Source organism: Eucyclogobius newberryi, unplaced genomic scaffold (assembly GCF_026437365.1).
Source record: "Eucyclogobius newberryi isolate DKJ021-1_F unplaced genomic scaffold, fEucNew1.0.hap1 SCAF_12, whole genome shotgun sequence".
Lineage (NCBI taxonomy): Eukaryota > Metazoa > Chordata > Actinopteri > Gobiiformes > Gobiidae > Eucyclogobius > Eucyclogobius newberryi.
The window spans coordinates 7,452,675-7,480,412 of NW_027315746.1; the positions used below are offsets into that span (position 1 = coordinate 7,452,675).

General features: G+C 42.4%; 1 protein-coding gene across 1 annotated transcript; it reads left to right on the forward strand.

Moving 5' to 3' along the window:
- Nucleotides 1–719: 719 nt before the first annotated feature.
- On the forward strand, nt 720–11,813 carry rab31 (RAB31, member RAS oncogene family). Its single transcript, XM_072440312.1, has 7 exons — nt 720–837; nt 3,997–4,076; nt 6,541–6,622; nt 8,763–8,834; nt 10,560–10,666; nt 11,251–11,360; nt 11,695–11,813. Exons 1-7 carry the CDS (start codon nt 802–804, stop codon nt 11,790–11,792), a joined length of 585 nt encoding a protein of 194 aa, XP_072296413.1. The 5' UTR covers nt 720–801; the 3' UTR covers nt 11,793–11,813.
- Nucleotides 11,814–27,738: the final 15,925 nt, after the last annotated feature.

Here is a 27,738-nt window from a genome sequence, read left to right on the forward strand (position 1 = left end):
TTTCTTTTATTAACAGACCGGGTATAAAGTAGCCAAAATGCCGATAACTTAATATTGCTCAAGTAGAAGTACACAGTATTTGGGAAACTACTGCTCAAATGAGAGTCTGGACGTAGCATCTAATCTATAAATCAAAGTTAATCTAAGAATAACAAAAAATATATATATTGATAACAAAATGTTTTTTTTTAAAACGAATCATATCTGATGATTCTGTAGCAAGAAATGCAAATTAAATCCAATTAAAGGAACAGCACCAACTTCTGTTACTGAGCCATTTTACATCAACAGTACATTTGACAACAAAACAACTTTTAAAACTGTGAGCTCTAGTTTTAAATGTAATTACTGAAGAAGAAAAGCACAAAAATGTTTCAAACCATTAAAAGTACAGGCTAATATTGTCAAGATACACTTGTCACTTGTAGACTCAGTGGAAAGAGAAACCAACACTTTCACTCTGAACTGTCACTTTGAAACCCACTCTGAGAAGTACAATATAATGAAGCATGTCACTCAAGTAAATAAAACTGAGTAAATATCTATGCTACTCCTCTGATTAATCATTATTTGACATATTAGTCTGATTTCTTCTTAAAGTTTACGCTTCTCACGTTTATTCTGAAGCGCGTTTCCTGTCCGCCGCGGCGACTTTTACTTTGGAACCTCCACTTCCTGTCTGGGGCTGGGTGCCGCGAAGAGGAGGAAAAAAACACAATAAACCATGACAAAAAGACAAAAAGACATCAAACAGTGAGCGGACTTTAACAGACGATGCTCTGAACCCGCGGCTGCCTCGTCATGTCCATTCGGGAGCTCAAAGTTTGTCTTCTCGGGGTAAGAAATCAACGCTTTTCCCCGTAACTTGTTCAACGCTGGAGACACATTCCTGCATTTTAGTTACGAGCGTCAAATCTGCGGAAGGTTTTTCGGCACATTTCACTCATTTTTGTGTTTGATTTAACTCGAATCCCAATACGTTTTACTTTTAAGTCCGTTTTTATTGATTTTGTTTTGAAACGTCCCTTTTTACCGTTCCGTTAAGTCGTAAAAAGTGCACATTATCACGTTAACAGACAGTGACATCGCTCTTTTGCGGTAAATTAGCGCTAAATTCGTGCGCACACGTCAAATTAATGCGTTTTATTGTGTATTTTTTAACCGTTTTTCTTTATTTTTAACGTGACGCTGGTTTAACCATGACGTCACTCCGTTAGTTTTTCTGCAGCGTGAGCAAAAAAAACAAATCTGTGGAATAAATGAGATAAAAACGTGTTTTGGGGGTTTCGTTTGGTGTTGTTTTTTACACACAGTTATGCAGACACGGGGAGAACATGCAAACTCTAAAAACAACACAACTTGTCCAGGAATCGAACCCGCGATCTACTGTTTGTGTCTGAGGATTTCCAAATGAATAAAGAGTGAAACACTTTAGTGTCGGCGGCGTTAATAATGATAATAATAATGATAATGTTAATAATAATGATAATGTTAATAATGATACTAATAATAATGATAATGTTAATAATAATGATAATGTTAATAATAATAATAATAATGATAATGTTAATAATGATAATGTTAATAATGATAATAATAATAATGATAATGTTAATAATGATAATACTAATGTTAATAATAATAATAATAATGTTAATAATGATAATAATGATAATGTTAATAATAATGATAATAATAATGATAATGTTAATAATAATAATAATGTTAATAATGATAATAATAATGTTAATAACAATAATAATGTTAATAATGATAATAATGTTAATAATAATAAATATAGCCGCAAGCGGCAATGATCGGCCCTCGCTACGCCGCCGCCACGCCGCAAGAGGAGGGGGCGCTAACGCGCCCCAATTGTCCTTTTATTACGCCTACTGCTGAATCTGTGACGCTGTCACATCTTCTCCCCTTTGTTTTACCATCAAAAAGCTATTTTATTTTGAATTCTTGGCAAAATGTGCGGCTTTGCCGCACAGACACCGTGACTCTTTGAATAAAAATGTGGATAACTTTTGATGGTCCACCCCTGAAGATGAGTCTCACCAAATTTCAGGTTAATATGTCTAACGCCCTAAGAGGAGTTTGTGAAAGTCTAAAGTGTAAACATGTTCTGGCGATTTCCCCATTGGAATAACATGGAAGGTTTCGGTCATCATTACGGCAAAGCCATAACAATTATGACATGGGTCTCATTGACTTTTCTGATGGGGATGCCAAAATTGAGTTGTGTGTCAAATTTCATATAATTTCGCAAAACTAAATATTTAACCTCCATATAAAATCTGTAGGGGGCGCTGTGGCTCCAAATTAATTTATTTCACTTCAAGTAGGTTTAGGGCAAAGAGTTTAACAACTGATTCTAATTTGACGCAATTCGGACTTTATCTGCGCAAGCGGCAGAAATGTTAAATTTGGGAGATTTCTGAAATTCTTGCTACAGTTTGCGGCTTTGCCGCACAGAGACCGTGACAGGTATCAATGTAATTTGGATAACTTTTGATGTCCCACTCCTCAGTAGCATTTTCACCAAATTTCAGCTTTTTAGGGCCAACGCCCTGGGAGGAGTTCGTAAAAGTACGACGTTTGGAAAAACTCCGAAGTCATGTTTAGCCATTTTTGAAGCAATATGGCCGACATTTGGTTGGGCGGACGGCGTTGCCGTAATAATATTTTTTACTTCTCTTGTCACCATCTACCTCTGCGCCAAATTTCATGATTCTACGATCAGATTTTTTTTGGGTCATTTCCCATCTCTCAATGCATTTTTGGTACATTTGGGGGCGCTGACGCGCCAATTTTTTTATTTTAGAAAAGGGAAATAGCCAGAATGTAGAGAGGCACGATTTTTAGAGGTGTGCAAATTTTTGTGACTTTTCGTCAATGTTCACTGGGTGAAAAATAGGGGGGTTGGTCCTGAGAAGAAGAAGAAGAAAGAAAGAAAGAATAATATTCCGATGCGAAAACAATGTTTCCCATTTTCCAAATATCATAAACTATACATTTTCGGAAAGCGCTCGCGCTTTCCTACCTCATGGTGTGGGTCCCTGGTCACTGACGGGTACTTTCGTTAATTTTGAGTGGGCTCCGCCCACTTTGTGTTTTTGGCCCTCTATACAGTAATAATGTTCATTTTTTGCATTACATGCTTATATGCACGGAACATGCAAGAGATGGGGAACGTATTCGTGAGGTACTTAGCGCAAATGAGTGCTTTATATGGGGATGACGACCGCTTTGCGGTCGTCATCTCAATGTAAAGTGCTCGTTTAGTGCGCACTTTTGCACGGGCTTCGCCCGTTTACAACGGTAATGTTCCATTTTCCTACTACTAATTAGTATGCACGGGGCGTGCATGAGTGAAGGAGTGCGTTAGTGAGTGTTTGGAAGTGGGCGACCGCTTCGCGCTCGATTTCGTGCGCACTACGTGCGCACTTTCGCAGCCGTGCTTCGCACGGCCTTACGAGATTAATAGGCCTCTCGCCAGCTTGTGGCGCTCGGGCCTAATAACTGTCAATAACTGTCATCGTCAGATCGAGGAGGTTTGTCAATATTTAACAAAGTTACTCATTAATATTTCCACAAACTGTGACCAAACTCTCAGACCGATGAGTGATCGATGCAGTTAAACAGTAACTATGGTAACTACATCTGTAAAGTATTTAGGTCACACTTTAATCTAAGAATAAACATTGTGAGGAATTTTGTTGCACAAAAGCAACAAAAAAAGAGTCATTTAAATTCAGTAAATGCAAAAAATTAAACTTTGTTAGAGGCGACGCAAATGACAAAATGTATTTATTTTTGGATTCTTGTTTGTTTATTGGTCAGTTTTCCCTCTCAACATCGTTACTCATAATGCACTCTGTAAATTTGTTTATTCTATTTTGTTCTTTAAATGTGTCTGTTTGTCCTGTTGTTTCTCTAATATATCTACACAATGCTTAATGCTCGCCCGCTCGCGCCTCTCTGTGTCAGGACACTGGAGTGGGGAAGTCCAGCATCGTTTGCAGATTTGTCCAGGACCATTTTGACCACAACATCAGCCCCACGATAGGGTAAGACATTCATCAAACCAGAGACGGTGAAGAATGAACCCTGTGATGAAGGACTTTGTTCTTTTGGGAGTGTTAAGCACTTTTCACTGTGGGACAATAAATATATATATATATATATATATAATAAACTGTCACCTCACCCTCCGCGGGTGGTCCCCCTTTCAAGCTCGGGTCCTCTACCAGAGGCCCCTGGGAGCTTGAGGGTTCTTCAGTATCTTTGCTGTTCCTGCACTTTTCTGGACAGACATGTCTGATGTTTTTCTTGGATCTGTTCAAGTCTTTCCTCCAGTTTGGGGGTTAGGGTTAGCTGCCCCATGTGCTCCGATCACTACGAGCACCACTGACACCTTCAGGCTCCAGGCCTTCTCCAGCTCCTCTCTGAGGCCTTGGGATTCCTGTAGTTTCTCATGTTCCTTTTTCTGGATGTTTCCATCCCATGATGCACTGCAATGTCCACCACCACGGCTTTCCTCTGACCCTTGAGACCACCACTATGTCCGGTTGGTTCCATTACCATTCTGTCTGTCTGTATCTGGAAGTCCCAGAGGACCTTGGCTCGGTCGTTCTCCACCACCTTTGGAAGTGTTTCCCACTTTGTCCTTGGGGTCTCCAGCTTGTACTCTGCTCAGATGTTTCTGTACACTATATATATATATATATATATATATATATATATATATATATATATATATATATATATATATATATATATATATATATATATATATATATATATATATATATATATATATATATATATATATATATATATATATATATATATATACACGTAGTGTCCCTATATTTTGTGTACACTATGTATGTGACACTATGACGGCTCCTGGTGATGGAGCTCCATGTGTTTCCCTGCAGCATCTGCACCTGCAGTTTGAGAACAAAATTAACATCAAACATTTCAAACGCGAGAGCACAAAAATATAGGAAATGTTTCAGATAAATTCTGCACATATTATTCATTTTTTGCACTCTCAATACACAGTGTGAGTAGTCAATGTAAATTGTTATGAATTGTTTTATTGAATATGTTTTAATAAAGCGCATTGGGGCCCCAAAGTCCAAAATCCACTTATAGTTGTTTAAATTTACCACTGTAAATGATCACAAAGCCGACAATCACTATTATTTACATTTAAATGAAGGTTATTTTGTGTTTTTATTCTGATTTTTTTTTTTTTTTTGACATTGAATTTTTTTTGTGTGACATCGAATCTGGTAAAAATATTCATTGTATATAAATACGATTAAGATAAGATATTCCTTTATTGTCCCACATGGGGAAATTTCATTGATGCAACGCAGAAGAACAGAACAGATCACTTATAGGAAGTCTGAAAAACACTCAGTAGAAGATCTCCTATAAACAAAAACTCCCATAGACAAAACCTCCCATTTCCCAACAAGGGATGGAGGTGAAAAATAATAAAGATAAAAATACATAAATACCATTGCATGTGATCACGACAGTAATTGTACATGAATATGTGTCACGACGGCACATGGATTGCACATGAATCACGACAGTAATTGCACATATGACGGAATTGCACATGGTTACATCAGTATTCCACATGTTCAGGACTAACAGTGTTTGTTATAAAGTCTGACAGCAGCAGGAAGGAAAGACCTACGGAACCTTTCCTTCACACAGCGAGGGTGGATCAGTCTCTCACTGAAGCTGCTCTCCAGAGCGGACACAGTGTCCTGCAGGGGACAGAGTGTCCTGCAGGCAGGGGACAGAGTGTCCTGCAGGGGACAGAGTGTCCTGCAAGGGACAGAGTGTCCTGCAGGGGACAGAGTGGGGTGAGACTCATGGTCCAGCATAGATGTGAATCCAGCCAGGACCCTTCTGTCCCCCACCTCCTGCACCGAGTCCAGAGCACAGCCCAGGACGGAGCTGGACTTCTTAATGACTTTGTCCAGCCTCCTCCTCTCCCTCTCTGTGATGCTGCTGCTCCAGCAGACCACACCTACAGGAGCTGATGCCACCACAGAGTCATAGAAGGTCTTCAGGAGTGGCCCTGTCAGGAGTGGCCCTGTCAGGAGTGGCCCTGTCAGGAGTGGCCCTGTCAGGAGTGGCCCTGTCACTCCAAAAGACCTGAGTCTCCTCAGGAGGTAGAGCCGACTCTGGCTCTTCCTGTACAGTGCGTCTGTGTTATGAGTCCAGTCCTTTAAAAAAATAAATTAAATTCTGTAAAAAAAATACAATGTCAAAAAATATGAAATTCGATGTCAAAAATAAATAAATTCAATATAAAAAAAAAATATGACGTAAAAAAATAAATACATTTATGTAAAAAAAATACAATGTCAAAAAAATATAATGTAATGTAAAAAAAATAAATCTGAATAAAAACACAAAATAACCTTCATGGAAGGAAATGCTTATATTCTTTTAAATATATTGCAAATAAAGTTGGGATTGATGTTTTATTCTCTTTTGCAGAGCCTCTTTTCTGACCAAAACGGTGCCGAGTGGAAATGAACTACACAAGTTTTTAATCTGGGACACGGCCGGACAGGAGCGGGTGAGACATGTACTTCATATCCTTAAAAGTACTCAGGAAGTTATTTATACTTTTAACAGTTTAGAAAGCGTCGTCGAAATATAACAAAGTACAGTATTTACCATCAACGATCTGTGCCACTGACGCCATGAAACTACATCTGAATAATGCAAGAAACACTAATGTTTAGTCCTGACTCTGGCACCAGCAGGAGGCCGGTCCATGTTTAGTCCTGACTCTGGCACCAGCAGGAGGCCGGTCCATGTTTAGTCCTGACTCTGGCACCAGCAGGAGGCCGGTCCATGTTTAGTCCTGACTCTGGCACCAGCAGGAGGCCGGTCCATGTTTAGTCCTGACTCTGGCACCAGCAGGAGGCCGGTCCATGTTTAGTCCTGACTCTGGCACCAGCAGGAGGCCGGTCCATGTTTAGTCCTGACTCTGGCACCAGCAGGAGGCTGATACATGTTTAGTCCTGACTCTGAGCACCAGCAGGAGGCAGGTCCATGTTTAGTCCTGACTCTGGGCACCAGCAGGAGGCCGGTCCATGTTTAGTCCTGACTCTGGCACCAGCAGGAGGCCGGTCCATGTTTAGTCCTGACTCTGGCACCAGCAGGAGGCCGGTCCATGTTTAGTCCTGACTCTGGCACCAGCAGGAGGCCGGTCCATGTTTAGTCCTGACTCTGGCACCAGCAGGAGGCCGGTCCATGTTTAGTCCTGACTCTGGCACCAGCAGGAGGCCGGTCCATGTTTAGTCCTGACTCTGGCACCAGCAGGAGGCTGATACATGTTTAGTCCTGACTCTGAGCACCAGCAGGAGGCAGGTCCATGTTTAGTCCTGACTCTGGGCACCAGCAGGAGGCCGGTCCATGTTTAGTCCTGACTCTGGCACCAGCAGGAGGCCGGTCCATGTTTAGTCCTGACTCTGGCACCAGCAGGAGGCCGGTCCATGTTTAGTCCTGACTCTGGCACCAGCAGGAGGCCGGTCCATGTTTAGTCCTGACTCTGGCACCAGCAGGAGGCCGGTCCATGTTTAGTCCTGACTCTGGCACCAGCAGGAGGCCGGTCCATGTTTAGTCCTGACTCTGGCACCAGCAGGAGGCTGGTCCATGTTTAGTCCTGACTCTGGCACCAGCAGGAGGCCGGTCCATGTTTAGTCCTGACTCTGGCACCAGCAGGAGGCCGGTCCATGTTTAGTCCTGACTCTGGCACCAGCAGGAGGCCGGTCCATGTTTAGTCCTGACTCTGGCACCAGCAGGAGGCCGGTCCATGTTTAGTCCTGACTCTGGCACCAGCAGGAGGCCGGTCCATGTTTAGTCCTGACTCTGGCACCAGCAGGAGGCTGGTCCATGTTTAGTCCTGACTCTGGCACCAGCAGGAGGCCGGTCCATATTTAGTCCTGACTCTGAGCACCAGCAGGAGGCAGGTCCATGTTTAGTCCTGACTCTGGCACCAGCAGGAGGCTGGTCCATGTTTAGTCCTGACTCTGGCACCAGCAGGAGGCTGGTCCATGTTTAGTCCTGACTCTGGCACCAGCAGGAGGCCGGTCCATGTTTAGTCCTGACTCTGGCACCAGCAGGAGGCCGGTCCATGTTTAGTCCTGACTCTGGCACCAGCAGGAGGCCGGTCCATGTTTAGTCCTGACTCTGGCACCAGCAGGAGGCTGGTCCATGTTTAGTCCTGACTCTGGCACCAGCAGGAGGCTGGTCCATGTTTAGTCCTGACTCTGGCACCAGCAGGAGTCCATGTTTCCTCATGGCAGAAGCACATTATTATCACAGTTAAACGTGGAGAATGGAGGGTCAGAGGTCATCGGGCCATGACATCATCGCAGTGATTCAGCTGGTGGGCGGAGCCAGAACAGCTGACTGTGTGGAAAAGCACACAGGAAGGAAACACTGCAGCCGTGACACAGACGTTACTCGTGTGAGACTCGACAATGAGAACAGGATCGTACACTTTAGAGTTAAAGTATTTATACTGAACATGAAGGTTTAGTAAATACTTTGTTTTCCCAATAAAGGTAGTAATGTGCTGACCCAAGGCTTCTATTAAGAACATTTACAAATAAAGGCTATTATTATATTAAGAAGTTTGAAACAATTTGATTTTGAACATTTGATCTTGTTGCGTGTAAAAGTTTGCCTCATGTCTTTCTTTCCAGTTCCACTCTTTAGCGCCCATGTACTATCGAGGCTCTGCTGCTGCTGTCGTCGTCTATGACATCACCAAACTGGTAAGAAATGTGCCACAACACGGCTTTAAACACGCAACAAACTAAATATAATAATACCAGATGAGAGAACATGGTGAATAGGTGTACGTATGCTAACGTTAACACCTTCAGCTACATGACGTATGCTAACGCTAACACCTTCAGCTACATGACGTATGCTAACGCTAACACCTTCAGCTACATGAGGCACAGACAGAACTGTGGTAAGTGTCTGGTATGTTAACGTAACATATGAACAGTTATTCAGATAACTATAGCATAAAGAACATGCTAACAAGTTTACCAAAGCATCAGTTTTACCCCAAATCACTAAATCCATTGAATTCTTCTTCCTCTGTGTCACTTCTAAACAACTCCACAAACTCCAGAGGAAGAGGAAGTGCAGATTCTTCTTCTGCGTCGCTTAGAGCCTAGAGCGCCCTCTTGTGGTTGTCAGTGTGAAAATAACTAATAATATCACATAGAAGCCGCCGGCCCAAAACTATGGCTGCACTTATAGTACCGGTAGTTGTCCATTTAAAAAGCACATCAAATCTTAGCTTTCTGACAAAAAATAAATAAAAATAATGTTAAGTTTAGTACAAAATGGCTTAATAATATAGATTAGGCTGAGCTAAATAATAGGTCTGTTCACCGTAACCCGACCGACCCGGTATAAAACTAGCCGACTGAAAAAAAATATCAGCATTTGGTCAAAATTACGCAAATTTAAATTTTTAAAAAAATATTTCATCGACTCACCGACCGGTCTTTCCTAAAGCGCCGTGTAGAATTATTTTCTAGCGCTTGTAAAACTATTTTTCATCCCAAGTGTCAAATAACGCAGGATAATGCAGGAAGGGAATATATATTGTCTTTTACATGTTGATTTGGCTCTGTCAGCGCCACTGCCCTCGCCACCGCTCATGATGTGGCTTCATTTAAATTTGACTTACGCTTTACATTCTGGGAGCAGCGTCATCACAACAAACATGGCGGGGCCCATGTCCCCCACATGTTCCCCCCGCTCGCCTTCGCTACCAAAATAAAGGATAACAACGTACAAAAGGTCGATTGAAATATCTTAAAATCGTGAGATTTAGTCTCCCGTGAAAGTGTATTTATTACACAAGTGTATTTATTACGCAAGTGTATTTATTACACAAGTGTTTATTACATAAGTATTACATAAGTGTATTTATTACACAAGTGTATTTATTACACAAGTATTACACAAGTGTATTTATTACACAAGTATTACATAAGTGTATTTATTACACAAGTGTATTTATTACACAAGTATTACACAAGTGTATTTATTACACAAGTGTATTTATTACACAAGTGTATTACACAAGTGTATTTATTACACAAGTGTATTACACAAGTGTATTTATTACACAAGTGTATTACACAAGTGTATTTATTACACAAGTGTATTACACAAGTGTATTTATTACACAAGTGTATTACACAAGTGTATTTATTACACAAGTGTATTACACAAGTGTATTTATTACACAAGTGTATTACACAAGTGTATTTATTACACAAGTGTATTACACAAGTGTATTTATTACAAGGGCGACCTCAGTTCTCCTCCTGCTTTGGTCTGAGTGACCTCTACATTTCTGTTCCTGTTTTAAGTCTGTCGTATTGTCTTGGTCTTTTGTTACAGATTTTATTTACAGATTAAACGGTGCTTTGTTGTTGTTGTTGTTGTTGTTGTTGTTATTGTTGTTGTAGGACTCTTTCCAGACGCTGAAAAAGTGGGTGAAGGAGCTGAAGGAGCACGGCCCGGAGGACATCGTGGTGGCCATCGCCGGCAACAAGAACGACCTCGGCGACATCAGGTAGAACCGCCCGTCGGGTCTAGAGCGGCTCGCCGTGTAAAGCTAACGTAGTGCGCTGTGTAAAGCTAACGTAGTGCGCCGTGTAAAGCTAACGTAATGCGCCGTGTAAAGCTAGTGCGCCGTGTAAAGCTAGTGCGGCGTGTAAAGCTAGTGCGCCGTGTAAAGCTAACGTAGTGCGCGTCGTTTAAAGCTAACGTAGTGCGCCGTTTAAAGCTAACGTAGTGCGCTGTAAAAGCTAATGAAGCTTAATGTGTGGTGATTATAAAGTGATTATAAACATGAAAATAAGGGCCTCTTAGAAAACAAATAACGTATTTTCTGGACTATAAGTCGCACCTTTTTTCATAGTTTTGGCCGGGGTGCGACTTATACTTATACTATATACTTATACTCCGGAGTGACTTATATGTGATATTATTTGTTATTTTCACACTTGCAACTGCATTTCATACTCCAGTGCCACTTATATATGTTTTTTTCTTCTCTATTATGCATTTTTTGGCTGGTGCGACTTATAGTCCGGAAAATACGGTAATACAGAACGGTGCATGGTTCATATGGTTCATGGTTCTGTCGTTGTGCAGGGAAGTCCCCATGAAAGAGGCCAAGGAGTTCGCCGAATCGATATCGGCCATTTTCATCGAGACCAGTGCCAGGAACGCCACCAACATCGAGGAGCTCTTTCAGAAAATCAGTGAGTTTTTCATTCATCGTTATCGTTTTTATGGCTTTAATGATTAGTTCTATTGTACGCTGAGACTTGTAGAATGCACTTTAAATGAAATAAAGGTGACGCTTCTAGATGTAGAATATTTACAGTGTATTATTGATATTTGTCATTGGATTGTCTTTGTGTACGTGCTTTAGATAAGTACATGTAAACATCTCTATAAACTCTGCTCTCACTATAAAAAGGCTCTGATAAGCTTTGGTCGTACATTAACCACAAAAGGCTTGTCGTTTCCTGCTCACGATGGTAATAACATGTTAATTACACTATAAATGAACATGTGCTCGTCCTTCTCCAGGTAAACACATCCCTCCACTGGAAAACACAGAGGCGGAGAGCAACGACTCCTTTAAACTGAACCGACAGCCGCCTCCCACTGCCCGAAAGTGCTGCTAATCCCACCGCCCGGGGCCACCCGCTGCTCCACCGAGCACCCGCTAACCGCCCGCTAACCTCCCGCTAACCGCCCGCTCCAGTGCACTTCATTTACAGTCCTGAAGGCACTGTAAAGATGAAGTCACAACTCAAAGGACACATATCATGCTAAATGTACTTTTCTGAGCGTTAAACGTACTATAATAATATTTTTTCTAACTATTATTTCTTATCAGGAGCTTTTTTTAAAATCCAAAAATCCTCTGTTCTGATCATTTGTGACTTAAATTAAGCTCATTACATTACTACATTAGCATGTCTGGGGCACTTCCCTCTGCTGCCTGTAGATGGCGTGCTAAACCCCAATCCTACAGGAACAAACGCCTGATGTAAAGTCGTGTGGTGTTGAATACACACGTTATTTTAAGTTTTAAAACATGTTAAGTATGTTTAAAGGCCAATAACAATACAATAATATATGATAAGTGTCTTTTAATGTTTTAAAGGGACTGTACGTGATTTTACTGTTTTAAAACGTGAAAAACTTAACTTTAAACTCGTTACAGCTCCACATGTATCGCTCACTTACATAATGTACTATAATATACTGTGAGCATCCTAAATATGCACCAGGATGAGTTTATTCACGCTTTTCACGAGCGAGCGTTGCCGTCCCGGGTGAAGCTAACAAACATTAGCATGCTAACGGCGCACTTCCTGCTTCTGGGAGAATAAAACGCTTTATATTTAGATGTAGAAAAAGGGCTGTGGTCTCATTCTCACCTGAATAACAAACCCGTACAGTGGAAGGACAGATTTCACTCTGTGTAAATGACACGTTTCAAAACAGTCCAAATCAGGTTCAGCCGCTTTAATTGAACTAAACTGTCGTAGCCATGAGTTTCAGGTGAAGGATTTCTGATTTGAACAGATTTTAATTGCCTAATATCCCTTTGCACACGTGAACATTTTGCTAAAACATTCTTAACACTTGATTCTTCTTCAAAAAAAACCTTTCCAGACTTAATTTTTTAATTTTGACATTTCTACATTTTCATTGTCACCCTCTAGTGGTCCTATGCCTGTATTACACCCTATACTGTATTATTGTGCCTTTAATATCATTAAGTCTACTGCTTAAAGCGGATAACTAGACACTTTCTTTTTAATAATTTACTTGAATTTGAAGTAAATGGATATTCTGAGGACAATTAGTCACTTTTACCCCATTTGTACCAGACATTTTAACACTATTTTTGTGCTTAAAGATATTGACGAGTCGCTTTTTTCGACAGTTTCTTAATGTTTATCGAGTGCTTTGTGTCTACTTGAGTATTATTGAGTATTATTGAGTATTATTGAATATTATTGAATATTATTGTACTGAAGTGACGTTCGTTTCAGTCCGTGTCAGTTACAGCAGTGACAAACGTGCACGAAATCAAATGCTGGTGAATTGCACTGTGGCACAGTTTTAACCCTCAATAGCGTTTGTAGCGTTAGATTTGCGGCTTAACGTGCGCCTCGTTTTGTTTAGTTCAGCTTCACATTCCGGCGCGTCGTGTCTTTTTCCACTTCTTTTTGCTGTAAAATTGTACAAGATGTTATCGGGGCCGTTTACAAAGTGTCTCTGCAGGAACGACTGCAGAAAGGGTTGTGTTTGTACTGCTGGTGGTCACGGCGTGGGTTTGAGCGTCCGATACTTCGCCGAATCTACCGTTTTTATCGCCGGAAATGCTCTCGAGCTCCAAACCGCCTATTCCGCCTCGTGTTTAAAGGCGCACCGTGTAACTTTTCCCACCACCCGCGTCTCTGTCTCCATGGTAACGGTTCAGGGGTCTCGTTTATAAGGCGTGCGTAAAAATGATGCCAAAAGTGTTGTTACGTACCGTATTTTCCGGAGTATAAATCACACCAGCCAAAAAATGCATTATAGAGAAGAAAAAAAACATGTATAAGTGGCACTGGAGTATGAAATGCAGTTGCAAGTGTGAAAATAACAAATAGTATCACATATAAGTCGTTCTGGAGTATAAGTATAAATATAAGTATAAGTCGCACCCCGGTCAAAACTATGAAAAAAGGTGCGACTTATAGTCCGGAAAATACGGTAAATGACGTTTAGCATCGTTTTTGTGATTAAAGCCGACTTTAAACACAACTTTAAACGTAAAAACTTGAGTTCAAATCAGATCCGGTTTTAGCCAGAAGAAGTTGAACTCGACGCACGGTTTGGTAAATGAGAGATCTGCGGAGAGCCACGCCCGCTCTAAAAGGATTTCCGGGATATTTTTCAGCCATAAAAACACATAATTTAATGAAAGATTGACAAATTTAAGGCCGACATGGTGGTTGTGGTGGTTACACGGTGACACTTTTAAACTACAACATGAAGACGCGTAAATGTTCATGATTTTACACGATCAGATATTGATGCGAATGTTTACCACAAAACCTCAGATAAATTTGTTCGTTTTGTTCGTCCCTTTCGTCCAGTGCTGTCCGTTACCGTGACGCCGCACCTTAAGTGTCAGAAGAAGACTTTAACCTCGTGCTGTCAACCATTTGTGCCTTTAATATTGTATCGTGTCATATACTCGAGTACTGCATGAAGTTAAAACAGACTAATGTACAGGTCGTGTTATAACTGCAAAATCATGTGTAATAAAGTTATGTTTCAACTTTACTGTGTGTGTTTATTCTGTCGACTCATGTTTGATCTAATTGTAGTTTTTGTCATATATTTGCAGATGAAAACTGTAAAACTTTGTAGATTTAGTCATAGTTTACCAACTGCATCATGTTTAGTGGTGTAAAGGTCACTTAAGGGCGAGATGGGTTTGAAATTGCTTCTTAAATGACATTTGATTTACTTTTGTTTGATGAATTAACTGTTTAAAGGGGACATAGTTTGTTAAATATACTTTTATTTAGCTTTTGCCCTTATTATAAACGTACTAGTATTTACTTTATATTCATATTGAGTCATACATTGTCCTGCATTTAAGTTAAATGTATTCAAAACATCACGACTGTTTTTAAAGGTTTTTAAATGTGTTGTTGCCATTTTTTGACACTAAACACACGAGAATGAAGACGCAGCTTTCAGCTCTGCAGCGCTCAACAGGAAGTCACTGGATCTGTTATTGATAGTCCATAATATCTATTTTAACCCATTTACATTGATAAAATAATGCTATTGGCAAAAAAATAGAAATTGTGTGTGGTTTTTGTGTAGTTCGTGTCGTTTGTGTAGTTTGTGTTTTGTGTAGTTGTGTAGTTTGTGTAGTTGTGTGTTTTGTGTAGTTTGTGTAGTTTGTGTAGTTGTGTGTTTTGTGTAGTTGTGTGTTTTGTGTAGTTGTGTGTTTTGTGTAGTTTGTGTGTTTTGTGTAGTTTGTGTGTTTTGTGTAGTTGTGTGTTTTGTGTAGTTGTGTGTTTTGTGTAGTTGTGTGTTTTGTGTAGTTGTGTAGTTTGTGTAGTTGTGTGTTTTGTGTAGTTTGTGTGTTTTGTGTAGTTTGTGTGTTTTGTGTTTTGTGTAGTTTGTGTTTTGTGTAGTTCGTGTGCTTTGTGTAGTTCGTGTGCTTTGTGTAGTTCGTGTGCTTTGTGTAGTTGTGTGTTTTGTGTAGTTGTGTGTTTTGTGTAGTTGTGTGTTTTGTGTAGTTGTGTGTTTTGTGTAGTTGTGTGTTGTGTGGTTTGTGTGTTTTGTGTAGTTTGTGTGTTTTGTGTAGTTTGTGTGTTTTGTGTAGTTTGTGTGTTTTGTGTAGTTTGTGTGTTTTGTGTAGTTTGTGTGTTTTGTGTAGTTCGTGTGCTTTGTGTAGTTCGTGTGTTTTGTGTAGTTCGTGTGCTTTGTGTAGTTCGTGTGCTTTGTGTAGTTGTGTGTTTTGTGTAGTTGTGTGTTTTGTGTAGTTGTGTGTTTTGTGTCGTTTGTGTGTTTTGTGTAGTTTGTGTGTTTTGTGTAGTTGTGTGTTTTGTGTAGTTGTGTGTTTTGTGTAGTTGTGTGTTTTGTGTAGTTGTGTGTTTTGTATCGTTTGTGTGTTTTGTGTAGTTTGTGTGTTTTGTGTAGTTTGTGTGTTTTGTGTAGTTTGTGTGTTTTGTGTAGTTTGTGTGTTTTGTGTAGTTCGTGTGTTTTGTGTAGTTCGTGTGTTTTGTGTAGTTCGTGTGCTTTGTGTAGTTCGTGTGCTTTGTGTAGTTCGTGTGTTTTGTGTAGTTTGTGTGTTTTGTGTAGTTTGTGTGTTTTGTGTAGTTTGTGTGTTTTGTGTAGTTTGTGTGTTTTGTGTAGTTTGTGTGTTTTGTGTAGTTTGTGTGTTTTGTGTAGTTTGTGTGTTTTGTGTAGTTTGTGTGTTTTGTGTAGTTTGTGTTTTGTGTCGTTGTGTGTTTTGTGTAGTTGTGTGTTTTGTGTAGTTGTGTGTTTTGTGTAGTTTGTGTGTTTTGTGTAGTTTGTGTGTTTTGTGTAGTTTGTGTGTTTTGTGTAGTTTGTGTGTTTTGTGTAGTTTGTGTGTTTTGTGTAGTTTGTGTGTTTTGTGTAGTTTGTGTGTTTTGTGTCGTTGTGTGTTTTGTGTAGTTGTGTGTTTTGTGTAGTTGTGTGTTTTGTGTAGTTGTGTGTTTTGTGTAGTTGTGTGTTTTGTGTAGTTGTGTGTTTTGTGTAGTTGTGTGTTTTGTGTAGTTGTGTGTTTTGTGTAGTTGTGTGTTTTGTGTAGTTGTGTGTTTTGTGTAGTTGTGTAGTGTTTCTCTTCAGATTGCATAAACCTAAAGCTTGTGCCTCAGTAATTCTCTAATGACCTTTCACTCGTGTATTTTTAACCGTGTCCTTAAACGTTTCACTAAATGAATTGACCCAAATGTGTTTGTAGTACTCTATTACTCTATTACTCTATTACTCTATTAGGTTTATGAGAGCGAGTGACTGTGAGAGTCGGACCGAAACAAGGGCCCGAGCGATCACCGCGGCGACGCACAGTCTCGTCACGAAAGATAGATTTAGCAATAGTTGTGTTGTTTGGTCTAAAGCAGATTATGACCAGGAGAAGTAATAAAACACTTACATAAAGGGCCTGTGCATGGCTTTTTCTTTTGCTGTTTTATTTTGACAGGAAAAAACACACACAAAATGCCAAAAGAAACACCCAAACAAACAAAAAACACATAAAAACGAACACAAACACACACAAAAACGCCAAAACACACACAAAACCATACAAAAAATACACTAAAAACACATAAAAACACACACATAAAGTGCAGTGCGCCGGAGTATTCAGTCTCAATACTTTGTGGAAAAGAGTACAGTACAGTTTTATTAAAAGTGAATAAAACTCAGAACGACCTCTTCCAGCAGAGTCAGCAGTGCCGTCTGTGGAGAGTAACAGCCCTCGGGACAAAAGTCTGGACGTACAACAGTCTCACTCTTTCCTTGCGATATCGTTTGTCCCTCAAAGCACTTCCTCCCGACTTCTTCTGCCACGTTCAGCGTAAAAAGGTTTGTCGCGTTTCGGGGTCGACAGAAACGGGAAAAACAAACAAATCCAGCGACCGCCTTGTGGCCAGAGGAAACGAGGTCCAAAGAGGATGAGCGAGTGGCGAAAAGAAAGGTTCCGCAGTGAAGACTGTGGCCGTGTTCAAACCTCGTCACGATCAGTAAGACCAACGTTCAAAGCAAACAACGACAAGTAAAATCGTCTTTAGATGAACAAATGGAACGTACGTCATGAAATGTCTTTAACGTGATCTTCTAGTTCTTAAATAAATCTAAATTATTAAAACTATTCAAGAAAGGTCTCATTTTAGTCTTATAGTGCTCATTTTAGTATGATTTTCTGACCGTTTTCCCCCTCTTGAATGTGTCTTCAAAGGGTTTTTCATGTGGTCTTTTTTATGTGGTCTTTTTCCATCTCCTTTGGGTCTTTACAGTTGTTTTGTGCTTTTCTCACAGATCGTCACTGATTCACTTCAGAATCACGTCTGATCGAGGGCGTGTTGTGCTTGTGTCACTGAGAGAACCTGCTTCACTTCACCACCGCGTCATTCCCTTTGCACGCCAGAAATAACCGACTTACCAGGTTCATACGGCAGTGACGGCGGATCGAGGGTCTTTAGTCACACTTAGGGTCTCGAGGTCTCGATGTCTCGCCCCGCGTCACTCAGGACGATTTCTGTTATCACTTTGATCTAAGGCGCTTTGCAGTTCAAACAAACCTGGAGCTCGTGAGTTCTCATCGATGTCGTACGTCCAGATTCACACGGACTTCTCACACTCCGGATCCTTCCACCGCTTCAGGGGGGCGCGAGGTCAGAGGGCCTCTAGTGCGCCCCACAAACCCCATAAACCCCACAAACCCACACCCACAACACCCACAACACCCACAAACCCCTAAACACCCACAAACCCCACAACACCCACAACACCCACAACACCCACAAACCCCTAAACACCCACAAACCCCACAACACCCACAACACCCACAAACCCCTAAACACCCACAAACCCCACAACACCCATTTTCCGAACTATAAGTTGCACCTTTTTTCATAGTTTTGGCCGGGGTGCGACTTATACTTATATTTATACTTATATACTTTTACTCCGGAGCGACTTATATGTGATATTATTTGTTATTTTCACACTTGCAACTGCATTTCATACTCCAGTGCGACTTATATATGTTTTTTTCTTCTCTTATACATTTGGCTGATGCGAGCAGGACAAAGTTCTTGGGCGCGTCACTTTAACATGAGTTTTTGAGCAAAAAGACTAGAAATCTGTGAAGTAAAATATCCAAGTAAAGGATTCTGTCAGAATATGGTCATGACACAGATAGATATAAATAAAAATACACAATAAATCACAAATAATCTTAAATGAAATACACTTTTATCATCGACTTCCATGGGTGAAACTATGGAACTGCATTATTATCATCATGCATTTGGCTGGTGCGACTTATAGTCCGGAAAATACAGTAATTTAAGATAAAAAGTTAATTAGAAAAACATTTAAGGGTTTAATTGATGTGTCGTTGTGGAATTTCTGCAAAAAATCACCAAGAAAAGATTTGTCTCATAAGGTGGATCTTTATTCACTCGCGCAACAGTAAATAATCACTTTCCCTGACAAAGGTCTTTGTTCTCCAGAACAATGACATCACACACGTCCTGTAAAGGCAGCGACAGAAAGTGACACGTGCATGACACATCATCTTTATCAGGAGATAAAATAAGATAAGATATTCCTTTATTGTCCCACATGGGAAATTTCATTGGTGCAACGCAGGTAGATACAGAGGTAGATACAGAAGAACAGATCACTTATAGGAAGTTTGAAAAACACTTTCAGTAGAAGATCTCCTATAAATAAATAAAAACTCCCATAGACAAATAAATAAATACATAAATACCATTGCATGTGATCACGACAGTAATTGCACATGAATATGTGTCACGACAGCACATAGATTGCACATGAATTCCAACAGTAATTGCACATATGACAGAATTGCACATCAGTATTAGGTTAGGTCAGTATTGTGAGTGTTCAGTACTAACAGTGTTTGTTATAAAGTCTGACAGCAGCAGGAAGGAAAGACCTACGGAACCTTTCCTTCACACATCGAGGGTGGATCAGTCTCTCACTGAAGCTGCTCTCCAGAGCGGACAGAGTGTCCTGCAGGGAGCATGTTATATACATTATTACACCATATTATCATATCGTCTGCACACAATAACAGCGTGCATTTCCCATCACATGGTTTATTGTCTTATTTCACCTCATTTCACTCAAATATAATCTTTGGAATATAAATGTAGATTAAAAACAGCGACTGAACCTTGGGAAACTTGTTTAAATCAACGAGCAAAACAACGTGATCCAATGAACTGAAGGTTCTGTTACTCTCTATTTTATACTGAAGTTTTACATTTAAACAAATCTAGAATGTAAAGTTGAGAAATCTAAATGTTCTTTTCTTTATGACACAAACTATAGCTCTAACTGTCATTTTACTTTGTAGTGGGCGACTTTTGACATGTGACCAGGTTTAATGTTGGTTAATATGCACTGTCCCTGAAATAAAATAAATAAAATAAATAAAATAAATAAAATAAATAAAATAAATAAAATAAATAAAATAAATAAAATAAATAAAATAAATAAAATAAATAAAATAAATAAAAAGGCTTTTTCGAGCGCCTCGGATTTTTTTTTATTTTTTTTTTTTAACACAAACAGCTACTTTCTGTTATAGATTTGGACAATGAAGTGTATTAAAACTAGGTCCATGCAAAGTTAGGCCTCATTCTGAGACTGGCTTTTAGGAATATGTGTGTTTCTACCAAAATGTCTATTCCACGGAATGTAAGGGGCCCACATCTGATTAACTACCGAATGGGAGATGTCTCCATTGGCTGCGAGGCCTTGAGATGCCTTGTGTACATCTGTGTAAGCGCATGATCTCATTTCTGTAACTTCTCCCCTGGTGCTACCTAAATAAGGATACCTTTACATCTTGCTCTCTCATTGGCTAATCCGTTGGTACATGGATAGGGTCATACCTGTCAGATATTGTTTATCGGTCTTTGTGCGTTTTCAGTATATAAAGGCGAGATACGCCCAGAGACGAGGTTCGTCTTCCTGATCACCAGCGGACCCAGGGCGCTGTTTTCTGCTGCCCTGTATTTGACACTGCTTTCTCTGTAAATAAACTACCTTGAAAAGTTTGCAGAGCTTTGTCAGCGTGAATCCTTTGTCTACACCCGACGCCCCAAACGAGCATTGATCCAGCCACCACAACTGAACCGTGAAAAGACCACGGCAACACTTTTATTAGAACACAAACAGCCTGGTTTTCCACCGCGGTGAAGTTAGTTTCACGTTGGACGTTGGACATTCGTCTCCGCAACTAGAGCGGGAGCTTCCTCTGAGTGTGCCCCGCCTGCAGTAGCTCGACGCGGGGAGCTGCGCGCTGAAGTGCCGCTTGGTACGCCAGTTAGGGACCGACTCTAAAGTACCGTTTGTTTAAAAATGTGTTATCTTAAAAAATATCAAACGTATTTATATTTTAAAAAAACAACAATATTGAGCATGAATCCAAGTTGCTAATATTAGATGCAATAGTCCTTTTGGGCTGAAAAATTAACCCTTTGTAGATTTTTATATATTATATATATTTTTCGTCAAAAATCAAGGATTCTTATCAATAGCTCCTAAGTCAGCTAGCCTAGATAGTAAATGCTAAGTGATTATAGTAGTTGTGGTCTCCAGGTATCACGCACACCTTTTACTTTTTCAAATTAACCCTTTGTAGATTTTTAAGGAATATTTTTTGTCAAAAGAAAAGGATTCTTTTCAATAGCTCCTAAGTCAGCTGACCTAGAAAGTCAAACCCAAGTGATTATAGTAGTTGTGGTCTCCAAGTATCACGCACACCTTTTACTTTTTCAATTTAACCCTTTGTAGATTTTTAAGGAATATTTTTCGTCAAAAAACAAGGATTCTTTTCAATAGCTCCTAAATCAGCTGACCTAGAAAGTCAAACCCAATTTATTATAATAGTAGGTGAAATAAGAACAAAATAGGGACAAAACAGGAACAAAACAGGAACAAAACGGGACGGCAAAATAGGCACAATACAGGATCAGAACAGAGCAGGAACAAAACAAAAAGAAGCCAAGAAGGAACTAAACAGCAGAGGGGGGCGTGCCCAAGCCGCTGCGGACCACCACAGGAGACCTGCAATATTACCAGTGGAATTACTACATTAAATCGAAACTGATCTAAATAAATTCTCGGCACATATCGGGCATGGTTGACGGAGTAGCACACGATACTTCCTTAGCTGCTCAATGGGATCGCTCCACACCACAGGCTGCATCCAAACTGAGTGGACCAGCGCACGCAACGTTGGCCAGCTGTTGCCGCACAACAGCGCCTTCGCCGCAATCTGAGGCGCGTGGTCATGGACAAGGCGTTAAAAGCCAAACGGGTGTACTTGACCGGTGTATCTGGGCCAAACCGGGATTTAGGAGCGTTGAAACTGAATGACTGAGGAGAATTGGGAGTTCATTACCTGCTAGGTGATTTGCCAGAGCCCCGGACTAGATTATCACCACACCATCTTCCCTTGGGGCTTGCAGGATAACATAGGTTGAGGACCCCACAGGCCTTGGGTCTTCCGACAACCCCTAGCACTGTAATCGCCAAGTAGCACCAGCTGGCCTTCCTTAAATAGCACATCTCTGACCCGTTGGTCATGATTTGCCTTTCTGCGTGAGGCCGCCAGACGCAATCTTTCTCTTGCCTCGTTGAAAGCCACCTGAAGACGCGTCTGGTGCTCTTTTCACCCACTGTTACGAACCTAGGGATTCTGTAGGGGTGTCAGCTCCCTGGGCAGTGGGAGTCAGCACCCTCTCCTGGTTGCCAGGTGATTCTCTCCACTGCAGGTCCCTCCTAACACACCTTAGGATCGTTTGGCTTGAGTGGAGCCAGCCTGGATATAAGGGAGGCTGGTGGGAGCAGTCTCTCTCTCTCTCGCCACGCCCCAAGACTGGTTGCTGTACTGTGTGGCAGCACAGTTTAATTCTGTTTATTTTTGCACATTTTCATTGCAACGATACATATCACACTACACTTAGTTAGTTGCCATCTACACAGATACATTCGTTTCTTTTGTCAGGGCCTGATTATTTATAATAAAAATATACTATTAATTATTGTGAGCGCCGTGTGGACTCCCCTCTTTGTTTGGCTGCCGTTGAGCCAGGTGGTCGTAACACCCACTCATGCACACTTCCCCCCCCCACGGGGTCTTGCACCCTACCCAACAAGAAATCAATAGGCAGACGTGGTTCTTGCCCAAACATCAGGAAGAATGGAGACTCACCAGTGGACTGGTGGAGAGTGGTGTTATATGCGTAGAGCACCTGGGGTAAGCAACCACTCCAGTCCCTCTTACGGGATGCAGGAAGAGCACGCAACATATTGTGAAGTGTTCGATTGAACCGCTCACACTGCCCATTTCCTGCTGGGTGGTACGGAGTAAGATAAGACAAGATAAGATATTCCTTTATTGTCCCACATGGGGAAATTTCATTGATGCAACGCAGGTAGATACAGAGGTAGATACAGAAGAACAGATCACTTATAGGAAGTTTGAAAAACACTTTCAGTAGAAGATCTCTTATAAACAAAAACTCCCATTACCAAACAAGGGATGGAGGGGAAAAATAATAAAGATAAAAATAAATAAATAAATAAATACATAAATACCATTGCATGTGATGACGACAGTAATTGCACATGAATATGTGTCACGACGGCACATATTGCACATATGACGGAATTGCACATTGTTAAGTCAGTATTGCGAGTGTTCAGGACTAACAGTGTTTGTTATAAAGTCTGATAGCAGCAGGAAGGAAAGACCTGCGAAACCTTTCCTTCACACAGTGAGGTTGGATCAGTCTCTCACTGAAGCTGCTCTCCAGAGCGGACTGCAGGGGGTGGCACTCATGGTCAAGCATAGATGTGAATCCAGCCAGGACCCTTCTGTCCCCCACCTCCTGCACCGAGTCCAGAGCACAGCCCAGGACGGAGATGGACTTCTTGATGACTCTGTCCAGCCTCTTCCTCTCCCTCTCTGCGATGCTGCTGCTCCAGCAGGCCACACCGTACAGGAGGGCTGATGCCACCACAGAGTCGTAGAAGGTCTTCAGGAGTGGCCCTGTCACTCCAAAAGACCTGAGTCTCCTCAGGAGGTAGAGCCGACTCTGGCTCTTCCTGTACAGTGCGTCTGTGTTATGAGTCCAGTCCAGTTTGTGGTTCAGATGAACACCCAGGTACTTGTATGAGTCCACTCTCTCAATGTCCCTTCCCTGGATGTTCACTGGTGAGGGGGCAGTGGGGTGGCGTCTGCGGAAATCCACCACCATCTCCTTGGTCTTCCCCGCGTTGATGAGGAGGTGGTTCCGCTGACACCAGTCCACAAAGTACTGCGCCAGTCCTCTGTACTCTGCATCATCGTCGTCCGTGATGAGTCCAATGATGGCAGAGTCATCAGAGAACTTCTGCAGTGTCGTGTCTGAAGTCTGCAGTGTGAAGGGTGAAGAGAAAGGGCGCGAGGACAGTGCCCTGGGGCGCCCCCACACTGCAGGTCCGAGTGTCAGACACACAGTCCCGTGCTCTCACAAACTGGGGTTGGTCCGTGAGGTAGTCCAGGATCCACTCTGCCAGGTCATACTCCACACCAGCCGTCTCCAGCTTGTCCCTCAGGAGCAGCGGCTGGATGGTGTTGAAGGCGCTGGAAAGATCGAAGAACAGAATCCTCACAGAGCTGCCAGGCTTTTCCAGGTGAGAGAGAAGGCGGTGCAGCAGGGAGATGATGGCGTCCTCCACTCCAATGCCAGGCCGGTATGCAAACTGCAGCGGGTCCATGACTGAGCTCACGGTGGAGCGGAGGTGGTCCAGGACCAGCCGCTCCAGTGTCTTCATCAGATGGGACGTGAGAGCCGCCGGCCTGAAGCTGTTGAGGTCTTTGGCGCGCGGTGTCTTGGGCACAGGTACCAGACAGGAGGTCTTCCAGACCTGTGGTACCACCCTCAGCTTCAGGCTCATGTTGAAGACATGCTCCATAACTCCACACAGTTCATCTGCACAGGACTTAAGGGCTGATGCTGTCAGGTCCTGCTGCCTTCCTCACTTTAATCCTCTTCAGCTCACTCCTCACCTGTGCTGCTGTGACAGTCAGTGGTTGGCAGGGGGACTGTGTGCTGGGGGGATGGGTGAGTCCAGGCGAAGTGGGGAGCTGATGGTCCGGGGCGGAGAAATGAAGAGGAACGGATGCAGGGCATTGTCCAGCTGTGGAAGAGGGAGCATGCAGCTGTGCAGGGGGAGGGGCGGGTGACCAATCAAATCTCAAGAAGTGAGCATTTAAATCATTCACCCACTGTAGATCCCCCTCTGTCTGGGCCCGAGGTGGTTTTCAGGCTTCTCCACACTCCCTGAATGTTCTTCTGCTGCAGCTGCTCCTCCATCCTCCTCTTGTAGCCGGCTTCAGCCTGCCTGATCTTCCTCCTCAGCTTTTTCTGCACAGTCCTCAGCTCCTCCTTGTTCCCTGACCTGAAGGCTCACTTCTTCTCCTTCAGCAGAGCCTTCAGTTCACGGGTAATCCATGGCTTGTTGTTTGGAAAACACCGCACCGTCCGGGAGGGAACAATGTTCTCAAAACAGAAGTTGATGTAGTCCGTGATGCACTCTGTGATGGTGTTGATGTCCTCCCCATGGCCGTAAAGCTCAGTCCAGACAGTGGTGCTGAAGCAGTCCCTCAGAGCCTCCTCGCTCTCAGCAGACCACATCCTCACCACACGGGACACCACAGGCTGCCTGCGCATGATGGGTTCATACACAGGCCTCAGATGTACAAGGTTGTGGTCCGAGCTGCCCAGGGGAGGGAGGGGGGAAGAAGAACAAGCCTCTTTGGCGTTGGCAAAAAACAAGTCCAATGTTCTATTCTCTCTGGTGGGGCAGGTGACATACTGGGTGTATGTTGGTAGAACAGAAGAGGGAGAAGCGTTGTTAAAGTCACCAGAGATGAGGAAGAGAGCCTGTGGATGCTGTGTTTGCAGCCTACAAGTGCAGGAGAGCAGTGCTTCACAAGCACATTCAGCATTGGCAGATGGGGCCACATAGACTACGATCAAAATCACATGCGAGAACTCCTGGGGCAAATAAAATGGCCTCATGCCAATAGCCAATAGTTCAATATCCGAGACTTTGTAATCTCATACAGCTTACACAACTGCTGGATGAGAGTGCTCTCAAAGTTTCGTCCCTGGTCCGAGTGTATGCGTGCCGGCACACCAAACTTTGTAAACCACTCTGTGACCAGGACTTGCGCCACAGTGGAAGCGTGCTTGTTGCGGGTTGGAACTACAAGTGTGTATTTGCTAAAAACGTCAGTCATGACCAGCACGTTTTCCAGACCAGTGGAGGTCTGCTCTAACAGGGTAAAGTCGATAGCAAGGATCTCGTTTGGCTGTGAAGCCAGTAAGTGGCCCATAAAGGCGTGAGGAACCGATTGGTTGTCCTTTGCATGCTGACATCTCTCGCAAGCCTGGCACCATTGGGCTACCTCCCGTGACATACCTGGCCAATAGCACCGGGAACACAGCAAGGCCAGAGTCCTCTATTTTCCTTGGTGTCCATGCTCCTGATGGACCTGGGTGAGGACATTCTGGACCAAGGCTTTAGGCAGAAGGAGTTGATACACAGCCCCACCACCGTCAGGACGAAACACCTGCCGATACAGCAGCCCCTCTAACTCTACCAGGCGGTCCCACTGGGCCAGCACTAAGAGGGCAGTCGAAGAGAGGACTCGTTGCTCTTCACGAGTGGGCTGTCGAGTTTGTTGCCAAAAGGTCAGGATCTCCTGTATGGCGGGGTCAGACTGCTGAAGCTCGCGGAGGTCAGCAGGGGCAACTTGCGGTAGAAAAGTCACAAGGGACTGTGTTGCCTGTGTAACCATTCCTTGTAGGGCTTGTTTTAACTGCCCAGGCAGACATGTGCCCCAAGTTCCCGGTGCCACTTCCTGTAAGGAAGTGCCAGGCTGGCGAGACAGTGTCAGCATTTTGGTTACCTGAACGATATTTTAATTCAAAATCAAAAGAGGCCAACTGGGCGGCCCAGCGCTGATCAACAGCTCCCAGTGTGTCTGAGGAGGGATGACTCAGGGGATTGTTGTCCATATAGATCACGCATTTGTGTCCTAGCAATTACTCCCTGAATTTCTCAGTCAGGGCCCACTTAAGGGCCAACAACTCTAGCTTCGTGGAGCTGTAGTTGGACATGTTGCGCTCAGTCGGGCGCAGGCCTCGACTGGCGTACGCAAGAGGTCGCACCTTCCCTTCCTGGTCCTGGGAGAGCACTGCCCCCAATCCAGCATGACTTGCACCAACCTCCAGAATGAATGGGAGGGAGAAGTCAGCGTAGGCAAAGTACCGGGGCCGTGATGAGCTTGGCTTTTAAGGCCTCAAAGCTCTGCTGACATTCTGTGGTCCAGGGTCCAGTAGCACAGGCCGTTTCCTTGACCGTTTATCAGTCAGTTCAGCAACTCTACGGTGTTTGCTAACTGCTAAAATAATCCTTGATTTTTGGCGGAAAACATTCCTTAAAATTCAAAAAGGGTTAAATTGAAAAAGTAAAAGGTGTGCGTGTTACCTGGAGACTCAATCTACTATAATAACTTGGGTTTGACTTTCTAGGTCAGCTGACTTAGAAGCTATTGAAAAGAATCCTTTTCTTTTGACAAAAAATATTCCTTAAAAATCTACAAAGGGTTAATTTGAAAAAGTAAAAGGTGTGCGTGATACCTGGTGACCACAACTACTATAATAACTTGGGGTTGACTTTCTAGGTCAGCTGACTTAGGAGCTATTGAAGAGAATCCTTGATTTTTGACGAAAAATATTCCTTAAAAATCTACAAAGGTTTAATTTGAAAAAGTAAAAGGTGTGCGTTGTACCTGGAGACTCAAACTACTATAATCACTTAGCGTTTACTATCTAGGTTCGCTCATTTAGGAGCAATTGAAAATAATCCTTGTTTTTTGACTAAAAATATTCTTTAAAAATCTACAAAGGGTTAATTTTTTAGCCCAAAAGGACTATGACATCTAGGATTAGCAACTTGGATTCATGCTCAATGTTGTTGTTTTTTTTGTTTTTTTTTATAAATATGTTTATATTTTTTTAGGATAACAAACGGTACTTTAGAGACGGTCCCTAACTGGCGTACCAAGCGGCACTTCAGCGCGCAGCTCCCTGTGTCGAGCTACTGCAGGCGGGGCACACTCAGAGGAAGCTCCCGCTCTAGTTGCGGAGACGAATATCCAACGTCCAACGTGAAACTAACTTCACCGCGGTTGGTTTTCCTCCCTTGGTTAGTGAGAAGTAATTGATTTATTCTAAGGGTTTAACGCACTTG